This window comes from Rana temporaria, chromosome 8 (assembly GCF_905171775.1).
Source record: "Rana temporaria chromosome 8, aRanTem1.1, whole genome shotgun sequence".
Taxonomy (NCBI): Eukaryota; Metazoa; Chordata; class Amphibia; order Anura; family Ranidae; genus Rana; species Rana temporaria.
In genome coordinates this window covers 61,777,299-61,793,026 of record NC_053496.1, presented here as the reverse complement: position 1 = coordinate 61,793,026, position 15,728 = coordinate 61,777,299, and the positions used below count along the sequence as shown (strand labels likewise).

Below are 15,728 nucleotides of genomic sequence, written 5' to 3'. Positions count from 1 at the left end.
GGCTCGGCTCAGTGACAAATGTGTATTTCCTCTGTGGTGGCGTGCGTTCCAGCCAAAACCACCTGACGCTCACCCGGAAGTGACGTAACACGTACAGGCCTGACGTACGTTTCGAAATATGATTCGTCTTCTCAAAATTGTCGCTCTATTTTTGTTTATAGTGCAAAAAATAAAAACCGCACAGGTGATCAAATGCCACCAAAAGAAAGCTCTATTTGTGGGGAAAAAAGGATGCCAATTTTGTTTGGGAGCCACGTCGCACGACCGCGCAATTGTCAAAGCGACACAGTGCCGAATTGTAAAAACCCCTTGGGTCATGTAGCAGCATATTGGTCCGGTCCTTAGGTGGTTAAGGACCATTTAAAAAAAATTGCATTTTTCACTTCATGAAAAACGGTCGTGTGTACGCGGCATGAGTTGTGTTTTTTGATCAGAGGTTGTAGCCTCCATATTCCCTTTTGGGGGGGGGGGGGAAATAAAATTGAAAGCAAATCCTGCCCCTGCTGGCTATGTTGGTATGTTCTTCTGCATATGCAAGACTGGGGACTACCTGGTGTGTACCTGCTGAGAAATGCTGCTCTGCATAACTGAAAAGGAGTGCAGATGAACACATCAAATTTCTATCAAAAACACAGTTTTTCCTTGGAAGCGTGTTTTTCGTTTGGCTAAATCTGACATGATTCTGGTGCCCTTCTACGCATGCCGATCTCAAACCAGTGTTTTTTGCAACCCATATCGCCCTCACACTTCTTGTTTGCTGCTCTTGGTGGGTTTAAAGATTTATATTTAATTGTAACTTGGTACTTCAGAAAGATTTTATGGCCTTTTCTTGATCATACATCACGGGACACAGAGCCTTAATTAATGGGTTATGGAATCGCCACAGATGATTGGACACTGGCAAACCCAATTAAAATTGAGTTCCTCCCCTATATAACTTCTCCCAAATGTAGAGTACCTCAGTTTTTTCGCCAGTGTCTAAGGTGGTTGGTCACGTTCAACATGTGTTAAGAAGAAAAATGCTCTTTTGATGGTCTGGCTGCGGAGACCTAGGAGCTATAACCGGATCCATTCCTCTGGCTGATATCAAAGGCCTAAGATAGTTGGTACCCGGGCCTCGTGTAAAGAAGAAACAAGGTTTGCCTGTAATGTGTCTCTGCGGAGGTCTGGGCTCTGGGATCCAGACTTTGGTGTACTATACATCTGTGGCACAAAAAGTTTCTGGCAGAGTCCTCTCCAGGTATGAGGTTTTCTCTAATAAAACTCTTGATAAACCTGAAGGTTGGCACAACTTGCCTACCGTGATGGGTGAAATCTGGAACTACTTTTAGTAGCTTTCCTGTGGCGAGGATAATTTTATTTGTGTGTTATCTTCTTTGAGTAGGATGTCTTTCCTGGTTCTCACCACTGGAGGGAGTACAAACCTGGTGTTTTCTTACATAGCCTTCCAGGATACATGGATGGGTGAAGTCGGTCAAATTTAACACCACTTACCTCCTTCCGCTGCAGGCTCTGCCACAATACGCATACAGGGGTCCATAATGATGCCCCCCCAGTAATCTCCGGGAGCGCACTTTTTGCTGTTGAATGAGACATGGATAGGGGAGGGCCTTGTGATCTGAGACTGGTTCAAAAGCCCAGCATGCCAAAGCCTTCTGTAAGCGGCATAGATACAGAGCTGTGAGCTGTAAGCATCCCTGTGGATTGAACCAGGCAAAACGAAGACTCCTACTCGGCATCAGGTTGTGCAGTGAGCTGATATTTTGTGTATTGTAAGGCTATAGCACAACAGTGATTGCATTTGTATTTGTGAATATTACCTTTGCTTTGCAGTAAGGACTGTGTCCCAGAGAAGAGGGTTAAAGGCTAGTAAAATAGACACCAGAAAATCCCTGCGTACGGCTAAGGATTCTGAGCTTGCGCATGGGGGATACTTGCTATTAATGCAGCTATTTCTTGTGCAAACAAAAACCTGACCTGTCCTATAGACAACGCGCATGGTTTTAAGGATCCAACTGATAAAAAGCTTGAGTCCCATTGGTGTATGTCAGTTCCTCAAGGAACAAATGAAGCAGATGATTAACCCCCTCTCTACAGAGGATATTGAGGTTTAGGAGGACCTTCCTAAGGCCTTGTGCTTTGCGATTATAGACTCTGTTCAACAAGCATCTCGCTTGAGTTTCCTGTAGGTACACATGCACAGGTCCCTTTGGTTAAAACATTGGGAGGCCGATGCTTCTTGCAAGAAATACCTGGCAGTGTTCCCCTTTGGGGAGAACGGTGAACGCCTGTGTAGCGGAAGGTAGACCTAAAGAAGGCAGAGGTTGGCTGGGTGAGTAATGCTCTTTTTGGAGAAATGTATTTGGGGTACTGTGTGGATACCAGCATTAGAGGAATGGAACTATGGACTAACTTCGGAGTCAATCTGTCTGGGGTCTCTTCCTTTGTTGGTCTCCTGCTAAAAGGGGAGAGATGTAACTGAAGGGCCTGTGGGACCCAGAAGCTCTCCGATGCCTTTTGCGTGTAGTATATGTGTATATATAAATATATATATGTGTGTGTGTGTGTGTGTGTGTGTGTGTATATATATATATATATATATATATATATATATATATATATATATATATATATATATATATATATATTGTGTGTTGGCTGTTGTGTACTATAAAAGCTTGCTGTGGTAATTAAGTCTGCTACTGTGATGTAAATGAATCCAGACTAACTTCTAAGGATCTTTCATTGTGTTGTGCTAATTGACCCTGTATTGTGTGAAGGTCTATTGATGATAAATGTGTATTGTGAGTTAGCAGACTGCCTAAAGGTCAGGTGTATGAATTATCAGCTGTAGTTAATTAGCTCATGTAAAGTATGTCAGAGCTGGAGTCATGATGTCTACCAAAAAGATGTGTATTGGGGCTCCTTTTATAATGTTGTGGGTGGAGTTGGGTCATTGTTCATTTTGGTTACTAACTGTATATAAGAGCCTTATTTTCTCAATAAAGGGTCTATTCGTGTAGAACCTCAAACAGAGCTGTGTGTCTCGTTGAGGTTTGTTTGCCTGACTCTGGAGTGTCGATAGCTGTCTTGGGTTCGAGAATGGAATATCTTAAACGGCGTTAACCCCTGTCCCATTTGGGGTGCTGTTACAGCCTGTTTGGGGATGAGCTGGATAAGTACATCAAAAGATTACTGGAGGCAAGTCTACTCCTATTGCCGGGTTAAGAAGAGTAAGCGTCCCTCATTTAAACGTACTCTTACTCCAGCCCCTGGAAACTCGGTCTCCAGGCAGTGGCGACGGCCGCCCCAGTCTAAAGCTAGGGGCAAAGCCCAGAGCCAAAACTTGGGGTTCAAAGTCTAAACAAACCCCAAAACTTCCCTATGAAGGGATGCCCCCGCTTGGCCGAGTGGGGAGGGAGGCTGCTGCATTTTGCAAACGCCTGGCGGAACGAAGTTAAGGACTAGTGGGTCATCGCCACAGTGTCCTCAAACTACAAGCTAGAATTCAGAGACCTTCCACCACCCCGTTTTACGAGATCAAGAATTGCCAACGATCCAGAAAAAATAAGGCGTCTACTGTTGGCCTTGGAACACCTGTTGTCCCAAGGGGTAATCTTGGAGTTAGCCCCAGAGTATCTGGGGTCAGGATTCTATTCAAACCTGTTTACGGTTTCAAAACCAAACGGGGATGTCAGACCTATCCTAGATCTGAGAAGTCTGAATCGGTTTCTGAACATTCGCTCCTTCCGCATGGAGTCTGTCCGTTCAGTTGTTTCCACCCTTCAGGGAGGAGAATTCTTGGCATCAATAGACATCAGAGATGCATATCTACATGTGCCAATATTTCCCGCTCACCAAAGGTTTCTAAGGTTTGCGGTGGATCAGCGCCACTTTCAATTGGTGGCCCTTCCTTTCGGGCTGGCTACAGCACCTTGAGTGTTCACAAAGATACTGGCCCCGGCCCTAGCAAGGCTAAGGGCACAAGGCATAGCAGTAACAGCCTACCTGGACGATCTGTTGATTCTAGATCAGTCTGCCGCACGCTTGGGCCACAGTGTGCACAGCACAGTGGAATATTTAGAGTACCTAGGCTGGGTCCTCAATCTGAAGTCTTCCTTGCAGCATCAAAAAAGCTAGAGTACTTGGGCATAATTATAGACATGTTCCTAAGCAAGGTATTACTTCCCAAGCCGAAGGCAAAAGCCATAGGGGACTTGGTCCGAGTGGTAAAGGCAAAAAGAAGGCCTTCCATCCGTCTATGCATGAGATTATTGGCAAAGATGGTAGCCTCATTCGAGGCTGTCCCTTACGCCCATTTACACTCGAGACCGCTACAGGGCGGAATTCTGTCAGCTTGGAACAAAGATGTTGAGGCCCTGGATCTTCCTATGATCTTATCTCCAGGGGTTCACCAAAGCCTCAATTGGTGGTTGCTCCCCCAAAATCTGTCAGAAGAAAATCCTTCACTCCAGTTACCTGGAAAGTGGTAACCACAGACGCCAGCCTTATGGGCTGGGGGGCAGTGCTAGAAGAAGCATCTGCCCAGGGGAAGTGGTCCGTGGCCAAAAAGCTCCTACCCATCAACATTCTGGAGATTCAGGCAATTCATATGGCCCTCAAAGTTTGGTCTTACAGACTGCAAGGCTGGCCTGTTCGGGTTCAGTCTTGACAATGCTACGGCCGTGGCCTACACCAATCACCAAGGAGGCACCAGAAGTCTGGTTGCCCAAAAAGAGGTGAATCACATCTTGGCCTGGGCAGAAATGCATTTTCCTCACCTATCTGCAGTCTTCATTCCAGGGGTAGAAAATTGGCAGGCGGATTTTTTAAGCCACCAGCAACTAAGTCCAGGAGAATGGTCTCTACACCCGACATGTTTCAAATCATATGTCAGAAATGGGGAACCTCAAATGTGGACCTGTTGACTTCCAGGTTCAACGCAAAGCTGGACAGCTTTGTGTCAAGTACAAGAGATCCCTGGGCTCAAGGGTCAGATGCCCTGACAATCTCATGGGATCAGTATTCCCTGATTTATGCGTTGCCTCCAGTTCCGCTTCTCCCACGATTCCTTCAGAGAGTCGAGAGAGAAGGAAAGCCGGTGATTTTGGTCGCTCCGGCTTGGCCCAGGAGACCCTGGTATGCAGAAATCAGGAGGATGGAAGTAAGAAGACCCTGGGTTCTCCCACTGCGCTCAGACCTACTGTCGCAGGGTCCAATATTCCATCCTGCCTTGCAAAGTCTAAATTTGACGGTTTGGCTGTTGAGACCCACATTCTGAGGAAACGTGGGCTCTCAGGGCCAGTCCTATCCACTCTGGTTAATGCTAGGAAGCCGGCCTCCAGGCTCATCTACTACAGAATCTGGAAGGCATATGTTTCCTGGTGTGAACCCAAAAGATGACATCCTAAAAAGTATGCCATTAATAGAATTCTTGCCTTTTTTCAGTTGGGCTTAAATATGAAGTTGGCTTTGAGAACCATCAAGGGCTATATCTTGGCCTTGTCTGTATTTTTTTTCAAAAAACGCTTGCCTCTCATTCCCTAGTCAGGGCCTTTTGTTCAGGGTGCACTGCATTTGAATCCGCCAGTTAAGTCTCCCGTGTGCCCATGGGATTAGAATTTGGTATTATCTGTTTTACAGAAACTACCTTTTGAACCTTTTACACTAGGTTTCTCTAAGTCTGTTGACACAAACAGTTTTTTCTTGTAGCCATATCCTCAGCAAGGAGGGTATCGGAATTGGCGGCTTTTGTGTGAAGAACCGTATATGATTCATGAAGACAGGGTGGTGCTGCGTCCTCACCCAACTTTCTTACCTAAGGTGGTTTCAGGTTTTCATCTGAATCAAGATTTTTTTTTTTTTTTTCAAATCCGCAGTTTGCAGGGGAAGAGTCTACACTCTCTAGATGTTTTAAGAGCGGTAAAGGTTTATCTGCAAGCTACGGCTCAGATAAGGAAGACTGATTTGTCTGTTTGTTTATTCTGCCACAAGGCCCAAGGAAGGGCCAGGCAGTGTCAAGATCCACTATTGCAAGATGGATTCGACAAGTCATTATTCAGGTCTATGGTTTAGAAAAGAAGATTCCTCCTTTTCAGGTGACAGCGCACTCGACTAGAGCAGTTGGTGCTTCAGGGGCAGTGCATCACCAGGCCTCCATGGCTCAGATCTGTAAGGCTGCTACTTGGTCTTCGGTCCATACATTACTAAATTCTACCAGGTAGATGTGAGAGGTTTTGAGGATGCCGCCTTCAGGTGTGGTGTGCTGCAGGCAGCAGTATAGATTCTCTGGCTCGATAGCGGGCTTATTCTGATCTGTGTCTCCCTCCCCTCAAAATTTTAGCATTGCTATAGGACATCCCATTAAGTAATTAAGGCTCTGTGTCCCGTGATGTACGATCAAGAAAATCCTATTTTCTCTGGCTTCAATTGTCACTACAATGTTAATTACCATTCCTACTTTTATGACTAAAGTAGGTTATGACCCTCAAGACATATGTGGACCCTTGAAGATTTGCGTTTTGACCTGCAAAGTTCTCTATAAAAAGACCATTCGTCATAAGTATATGTATTGGTATGCTTAATGAATTTAATTTATTTTATTTTATTATTAAAGGTAAATAACAGATTAAAGGAACTTTTACAAACTCCTCGCTATGATAACAATCTGGTGCTTCTAGTAAAAGAGAAAGAGGAGAGTGAAAGGTATGTGCAGCCATGTGCTAAAATTATCCATTATACTTATGTGTAAAAAGAAGTCTTTAAGTCTTTCAATAAGCGTGGCTTATTGAAATTGTAGTGAATGCTGATGAAAGGGAGATCGGTAATGTTTTTTCCAGACTTAGAATATAGCCATGACTTCTCTGATCTTGGCCCCTGTTTTAAGAAACACACACACACACACACACACCCACCAATTCCCATGCTAGAAATAGAAGATGTACTAAGAAATGTTAACAAATTCTAAATATCACAATCAACTGTACAATACACTGGTAAAATGTACCTCAATTAATAACCAAAAACTCCAGGGTCAAGTGTGTAATGCATCATAGCGTATTTGAAAATGTATACATTATAAATAACATTGCAAAAATTGTTCAACCAAATCCCAATTGTCCCACCTTAAAGCGGAACTTTGGTCATTTTTTTTTCAACTTTTCATCTATTAAATCCTCTGGATTTAGATGAAGAGAAGAAAAAGGCTGCTCTAGGCAGAAGTGCCATTAAAACACACGCCCTGCTGGAGCAAACAGGTGCAGGCTATGCATTGGATCAAAGCGCAAAAAGTCCTGGACGGCTGCACACCTTTATTGTGTCAATATAAAATCCAAAACCGTCAGTCCATACAATGCAGAGGTGTAGGGGCAATAGCCAATGTGTTACACACTGTGAGTCAGTGCTAACTCATAGCTATCTATCTACGAGACAGTGGCTTTCTATGGGAGCACTCGCTGAAGCAGATAAGCATGTTTCTTATTTTAATAAAAATAAAAAAATAAACATTTTAGAATCGCTTGAATTTTTTAAAGAGCTCTTTATTGAGCTTTAGGCAGCAAGCAAGCCAAAATAAAACAGAACGTGTTCTCAGCCATTTGTCGCAGTGGTGACTTTAAAACATATCTGTCGTTGATACAATATCTACTATATAAATCCTGCCAGCATCAACGCTATATGCTGAAATCCTAAAAACACCCATTTTAACCCTTAGGCAGCACGTTCACACTGCAGCACGCACCAGCGGCTTTAGAAAAGTACAACACAAATCTGAGTGTATGCATTTTTGGGTGTGTATTATTCATTTAGCACTGGAGTTTTTTTTTTCTATTCTCTAGTGTAAAAAAAATAACAAAAGAAATCTGAGATGCAAATGTAAACATAGGAAATGAAAATAACTGGGCAGATTTGTCCAGAGTAATTTTCTAAATATATGTGTATATTTGGTGAAATCCGCTCTTGATTGCTGAACCTGCCAGGATGAAAACTGTGTGTGAAAGGGCTTTATTTTTTTTTTTTTTTTTCTAAATTCCTAAGTCACGAAGGCAGGGAAAGCCTGTGCATACCAGGTATCCCATCCTTATTGTAGATCAGAGTAAAGCATGGATTAAGCCTCAGAGCATGCACCCTCAAAAACAATCCGGCAATGGCAGTTTCTAGGTTTTCAGCTAATAGACAGGAAAACATTGGTCCATGTAAAAAGCAGGATTTGTCATTAAAACGAGGAGGACTTGAATAACTTACTATAAGTAAAAAACTTTTTTCAATTTTAAATGCAAATTAATATGCAATCACAGGGTATGACACCCTTGCAGACTGTCTGCCACCTCCCAGTGGAATCTCCCATTATTATCTGCAGTTTTTCTCTTTCTCATAATCAGTTTTCAGTTAATGTCCAGGCCTTGTAATGTGTCAACTTGTTATCGTATAACAGAATCAATGCAATAGAGAAGCAGCTTCACAAAGACCTAGAAAGGGGACAGGGAGTGGCTGATGAAAAAGTGATGGATTGTGAACAGAATGAAGAACTTACAGACGAGCACAGGTAATCATCCACTTGTTTACTGAATGTATGTGTTTTTCACTTTTATTTATATTTAGTTTGTTCTGAAGTTCACCTGGGAACTGTATTTCATCCATTTTATGCTTGTGTCAAAGCAGTGTTCTAACTCATCCCTAACTCATTCATTCAGTATTGTAACTCATTCATTAGCTATTAATTGTGTAGCTTGGTTAGGTCCGCTCCCATTGTGGATTTCATCGGCTACAGAAACTTGCATAAAGCTGACATCTAGGGAAAATTCAAAACTTCTCTTACAGTTGGTCTACCCCAGCATTTCACGGGTTAATTGCTCAATTTTGTCTAGGTTATTTTATAAATGCAATTTTACATACCTTGTCACTAACTTCTGCAGGTAGGCTTCCTATTTGCTGTGTGACAAGTAATCTGAAGTTGCCTCTCTGTGGCATTTTGTCTGCCAGTTGCGCTCTTAGCTGAAGTCATTGCATACATTGCAGGATCAGCAGACCTGCATTGTAAGTTAGGATGCCAAGGGTACACCATTATATTGTAGAGCATTGGAGGATAGTGGTTGCAGGTGGGAGCAAGGGACAAGGTAAATCTGCTTTTTAACAGTACCCTAGACAAAAACAAGCCTCGCTGCAAAGTTTGTTTTGAAATTTTATATTGACCACTTCAGCCCCGGAAGGTTTTACCCCCTTAATGACCAGTTTTTGCGATTCGGCACTGTGTCACTTAAACTTACAATTGCGCAGTCGTGCTACGCTGTACCCAAACAAAATTGACGTCCTTTTTCCCCCACAAATAGAGCTTTCTTTTGGTGGTATTTCATCACCTGTGGGGTTTTTATATTTTGCACTATAAACAAAAAAAGAGCGACAATTTTGAAAAACAAACTATTTTACTTTTTGCTATAGTAAATATCTTGCATTTTTTTTATTTTTACAACAAATTTCTTTATCAGTTTAGGCCAATATTTATTCTACATATTTTTGGAAAACAGTCGCAATAAGCATATATTGATTGGTTTCCGCAAAAGTTATAGCGTCTACAAAATAGGAAATAGATTTATGTCTTTTTTTTTTTTTTTTTTTTTACTAGTAAATCGGACAGTTTTGATACTTTTTTTTTTTTTATAGTGCCATCAGTGCTAAAAAAATAGCCACTGATTATTGTATAAATGTCACTGGCATGGAAGGGGTTTAACACTAGGGGCGATCAAGGGGTTAATTGTGTTCCCTATGAGAGTTTCTAACTGGGGGGGCGGGGGGTGTATTGGGACATGACATGGATCACTGTTCCCGACCAGTGGGAACAATAGATCCCTGTCATGTCAGAATGAGGAAATGTCTTGTTTACATAGGCATCTCCCTATTCTGCCTGTGAACAAGGCAATCGCAGGCTGCCGGAGGACACGGAGTACTTCCGACCACCCGCATGCACGCTGTTGGATAGCAAATTTTAAAAGGAAAATGTGCAGCGCTGACGTGAAAAATATATGTATAACTACAGAATGTTCATGTGTATGTATCATATCAACCAGTGAAAATCGGATCAATATCTTTAAAAGATCATAAATCTACGAAGTACCACAAAAAAATGTAAACGTGAATATGAAAATATAAATCTCGCACTGATGTGTGAATAAACGGTGATCTAGATTCAAATCATGTGACAAAGTGGGATGATCACAAAAGGAGGGAGAGAGTGAAGAGAAAAACAAATACAAATGAGTCCACATTGGTGAAAAAAAACAATTGTTGAAATGGAATCCAAAAAAGGAGGGAAAGTCCTTATGGCTTCAGCAAGGATCACATCAGACGACCATCACTAACTTTGAAAAGGCTTACCGAAATGTGTGGGCTCAATAAGGCATATGCCCAGTAAGTCAACAAGGCTTGAGGTGTATATACACCAATAATCCATGCCTCTTAATCCTGGCCAAGATAGGAGAAGATCCCTCAGTCCCTTGTACGGCTCAATGTTGTAATAACTGGTCAGGACTGGCAGCCTCAAGTCAAAGGGTGGACCTTGTCTGTCTTTCTTATACAATCAGTATAACAGTATTCAATAGCAGTCAAAGTAACACAATGGCATCAGCAGGGCTCAACTGACATGTTTCGTCCAAACAGACAACATATCTCCCCAGATGATATCTGAAACCTGCTAATGCCATTGCGTTACTTTGACTGCTATTGAATACTCCTAATTGCTTTTTATTCATGGAAAGGTGACTGTTCCTCCTTTTTAAATAAATTTATTTTGCATCTACGGTTTTACACTATATGGAGCATTTGTATCCTTTTTGGCTATACCGTTTGAGTGTATAAGGAAGACATGGTCCACCCTTTTGACTTGAGGCTGCCAGCCCTGACCAATTATTACAACTTTGAGCTGTACAAGGGACAGAGGGATCATCTCCTATCGTGGCCAGGGTTAAGAGGCCTGGAAGCTCTATTTTATTGGTGTGTGTGTATATATACCTCAAGCCTTGCACATATGCCCTATTCCTATTGAGTCTACACGCCACGTCGGGCTCCTCCTCATACTCCCCACCCCCGCTGTTTTCTTGGAAACACACGAGTCCCAGGGGCCATTCAGAACGTGCAGCGCGACTTGCGCATGTACTGTAGGAAACAGGCTGTAAAGCTGCAAGGCTTCACTTTCTAATACCCTTACTAAAGATGCTAGAGCTGAGGGAGGGGTCAGCTTTGGGTGAGGACATAGTGGGTGACCTGGACAGGTAAGTGTCCTTATTCTAAAAGTCAGCTGCAGTATTTGTAGCTGCTGAATTAAAAAAAAAAAAAAAGATTTGCAGGCGTAACTCCGCTTTAATCAATCATGGTTGGCATTTGATGGTCTTGGTCTCCCCGTTGCATCTCATTGTATTTGAAATGTGTATGGGTGAGCTGTCATTGAAGTGTATGGAAAGTTGTCCGGCCGTCATGGCCTGTCAAAGTGGGCCAGTCTGGATGAAGTCCAGGGCCAAATTTCTGTCCCAGTCCAGCCCTGCTATGTTGGGCAACAGCTTTTGTTGCCTGTGTTCATCTCCCATGTACGCAGCAGTATAACCCAACAGTGTAAGAATTCCTGTGTTCCTTAATGGACAAGAAAGATGTCGCTTTTAGGTGGACTGACTACACATTTTCCTTTTGGATTGTAAACAATTGTATGGGTATGTTATAATGGCAGTCTTTAGCATCACAGTAATAATATTGTTTCCAGTAATGTTTTGGATCTGGAACACAATTTTTCTGTAGTTTATTCTAGAGGAGTTTTTGAACGTAGTACTTTTACTCACTTTACAGGGACCTATTGAAGAAATTTTCAGTTGCCGCAAATGCAATACCAGATCACCATCCAGGAGAGGAAATCTTCCATTTGTCTCAATCAGGAAGGATCTTTAACATTTGTACTCTTAACCTGAAACACTTAGAATCTATCTCTGGCAGCTCTGAAGAAATGATCATATTCAGGTAACCTAATGATCTTCTGGATCAGTACTCATTTTGTAGACATATAGGTTTATAGGCATCTGTTTATACCTCTTTTCCTGTATGTTAATTTTACAATGAATTGGGAAATTTCAACTAATTCTTGGTTCGCCTTACAGGTGCGACCATGGTTCTCTGCGCAGGGCAGCCCATTCAGTTCATGGGTGGGAGAAACATGGAAAGGACGTCTTTGATTGTTTTCCAAAAGCACGCCACGATAATCTGCGTAGTGCTATTGCACCGTGCTGTTTGGTGTGCATGAAAATGAACGTGTTTGCAGATTTGTGGGGGTGCCATTAACAATTAATGGTACTGCTGCATGTCTGCTAAAGGGCAGCACAGTTTTGCATGCATTCCTGATGCATAAAGGTCTGAGCCTAAGAGTGGACTTTTGCTCTTGTTGCCAGTCGTGCTTTACACAAATCAGTTTATGACTGTTAAATAACTTTTACTGTCTTGTATCTTTCCTGTTCAATGCATCTCTGGCCTTAAGCCTGGTACACACTAACAGTTTTTCTGTTCCGTTCATGGAGGGACACAGCAGCCTTTGACCTTAGGGTTATATCCGCTTCCTTTAGGAGAGTTTAGGCAGAAAAAAAGCACTTTAAGTGTTAAAACATTCCTCAGTGCAGCTCCTCCCAGGGGGCGTGGCCCCCCGGGTATAACCCACACCCTGCTCTAGCAGGCTCAGTTTTTATCTGCCTAACAACAGGAGAGGTCAGGCACTCTGAAGTCCTGTACTCTGGAGATTTTTTTCTTGCGATTTTTTTTTTTTTCCCCGCTTTTTATTGTTTTGTTCCTGCATTTTTGAATCCTGTAAGTCTTCTATCAACAGCCGACTGGGTGACAGGCTGGGTCTTGACTCTTGTAGTCCCCCCATGTTCGGCCATCGAGCGTGTGCCGGCCCTCAGCTCAGCTTTGGGATGTCCACGATGGGCCCCGTTGCTTCAGGGGCAGCCGGGGAACATTTTGTTCTAGGGCACACATATGACCGGTCTTTTATGGCTTTGTCACAGTGTGTCTGGCCGACAGCCATGCCGTTTTATGCGGACGTTGGTTCTGTCTGGGATACCTCCAGCCGGTGGTCGCAGGACGGGTAAGTAGTGGCCCCTTGCTCAGGTAAGGTGGTATGGCTGGAATTTTCCCCTGGGAGGTCGACTGAGGGTTTGCCCTGCTTTCCTCTCTCCCTTAATTCCTCTCCCTCCTTTCCCATTTGGGTAGCGGCTGTGAGGGGGGTTGTTTTCAGGGGTCTCTTTATTACACCGGGGCCTGTGTGTAGCGGGGGCTGTGTGTGTTCACTGCAGGGGGCTGTGTGTGTTCACTACAGGGTCTTTTGTATGTGTGTGTGTGCTGCGCTGTGATTGCTGTGTCACTGTCTTTATAAATGCGCAACGGCCGCCATTTTGCCGTAGTCACGCTTTCTATGGCTCGGCGGCCATTTTCCTGTGGTCCTATGGCTTTTTTTGCTATACGTTTTTGGAATTTCGTTTGGCCTCGTGTTTCCGTTTTAGCGCTCAGGAAGACCGCAAATCTCTCTGAGGGAACAGACAGCAGCGTGGCCGGCTCTCCACCTCGCTTCAGACTCCTCTCAGCTCGCGCTGCACCGGGCGGGGTGGTGAGTTCCCTGGGGGCCCCCATGCTCTGTATATCAGCCGGGAGGTGACCGTGGGTGGTTTCTGCTTTGCAGTGGGGTGACCCAGCGGTGGGGCACTATGGAGCCTGGGCAGGTTCTTCTTCCCCACGCATGCCTGAGTTAACCCTTGATGCCCCTCCCCCTGCCACATCTGTTAGGCTGCCCTGGAGGTTTTTTCAACCCAGGTTGAAGCAACTGGTGCCCGGATGGGGGGTGAAAAGCGCCCCTCCCTGAGCTTGCTTCTGGGGATGCCTCTGACACAGAACCATGCCCGGCTGTTGCCCCTGCCTCTGTTTCTGTAGTGTCGGAGGATGCGGGCTTGACCCACGCGGATAGTAAGGATGACTCTGTTCAGGGTCAACTACTGACAAGGAATTTGTTGGAGCTCTTATTTCTGCGGTGCGTGAAACTCAGAGGTTTTGACGGAGGCACCAGATGTGCCGGTCCCTTTTGAGTTCTGCAAACCGCCGCGCACTACAAATTGTGGTTCCTTGTGTTCCTTATTTGTACATTTTTATTGTACAAGGAATGGGAGTGCCGCAGAAAGTTTTTTTGCTTGAGGAGGACTTTGTGAAAGACTGGGTCTCTCCTCCTTCTGAGGATTTTCCTGTGTCCAGATTAAGCAAAGCCACCACGTTACGTGGAAGGGGCTCCTGCCCTTAAGGACCCTGCTAATATGAGAGTGGAGGCTGTGGCCCGCTCCCTATTCGCTGTTGTGGGTTTGTCGGTGAGGCCGGTTTTGGCTCTGGTGTCACAGACTCTGACTGAAGGGCGTAGCTCCTGCTGCAGGAGCTGGAGGCACAGGATGCTTCCGAGACCCGTAAGAACGGTTGGTTCAGGGTCTGATGTTCGTCTGTGAGTCGGTACTGGATACGCTCCCCTTGCTTTCCAGGGCCTCCGCCTATGCGGTGGTATTGCGGCGCCTTGTGTGGCTGAAATGCTGGTCTGCGGACCAATCCTCAAAAAAGGCCTTGGTGGATTTACCTTTTAAGGGTGAGCGGCTTTTTGGGTCATCCCTGGATGACATTTTTCAGGATGCCACGGGTGGTAAGAGCAGGCTGCTTCCACAGTTTGGGAAGGGCAAGGAGCCTCGCCGTAAGCAAGGGCCCTCCTTTTTCTACCCCCAAGCTTTTCTTTTTTCGTGCGCCCAGCACGGCGGGTAAAAATCTGCAAGGCGCTGAGGCCCCGTTGCGGGGCACAGGCGTGCCTGGTACCGCAAGCCTAACAAGCCTGCGGACAAACCTGCTCCCGCATGAAGGTCTGCCCCCGCCCGTGTCTCGGGTGGGGGGCCGACTTCACAAATTCGCGGTTCGGTGGAGGTCTCTTCTTTCCGACCGTTGGGTTTGCAAAGTAGTTTCCTCGGGGTACAAGATGGAGTTCCTCTCTTGTCCACCAAACGGATTCTTTCCTTCCAACCTCCAGCTTCCTCGAACACCGGCTGGCTCTGGCGGGGGCTGTCCAGGATCTTCTGGTCGGGGGGTGTTTGTGCCAGTTCCCTCACAGGAACGGTTTCAGGGGTTTTACTCCAATCTGTTTGTGGTCCCCAAGAGGGAAGGGGTCCGTCCAATTCTGGACCTCAAGGCCCTCAATTGTTTTGTCGAGGTACAAAAATTTGAGATGGAGTCAATTCGCTCGGTAATGGCGACACTCCATCAGGGGGACTTCATGGCGTCCTTGGATATCATGTACGCGTGTTTGTATGTTCCCATTTGCACAAAGCACCAGAGATCTGCGCTTTGCGGTCGGGGAGGACCGTTTTCAATTTGTGGCCCTCCCGTTAGGCCTGGCATTGGCACCACAGGTTTTTTGCCATGGTGATCGCCCCGATTCTGGCCCTGCTAAGGCAGCGAGGAATCGCTATCGTGGGATATCTGGACGACCTTCCCCTGAGAGCTTCTCAGGCCCAGGGTTAGAGGAGGACGTGTCTATCACGTGTCAGACTCTCCAAGAATTCGGCTGGCTTCTGAATATCCAGAAGTCCGTGTTAGTTCCGTCCCAGAGACTGGAATACCTGGTCTGCTGTGCAGCAGTTGTCGGCCCAGAAGTGGTCATCTCTTCGATTCTGCATGAGGGTTCTGGGTCT

General features: G+C 44.9%; 1 protein-coding gene across 4 annotated transcripts in view; it reads left to right on the top strand.

Annotated features, from left to right (window-relative positions):
- SLF2 (SMC5-SMC6 complex localization factor 2) overlaps positions 1 to 15,728 on the top strand; it is a 99,996-nt gene that overhangs the window by 37,532 nt on the left and 46,736 nt on the right. For all 4 annotated transcript variants that reach the window (XM_040361895.1, XM_040361894.1, XM_040361897.1 and 1 more), the window contains exons 6-8: positions 6,617 to 6,705; positions 8,432 to 8,542; positions 11,827 to 11,994. In XM_040361895.1, coding sequence (XP_040217829.1) covers positions 6,617 to 6,705; positions 8,432 to 8,542; positions 11,827 to 11,994 — 368 coding nt within the window. The remainder of the gene's footprint in view (positions 1 to 6,616; positions 6,706 to 8,431; positions 8,543 to 11,826; positions 11,995 to 15,728) is intronic.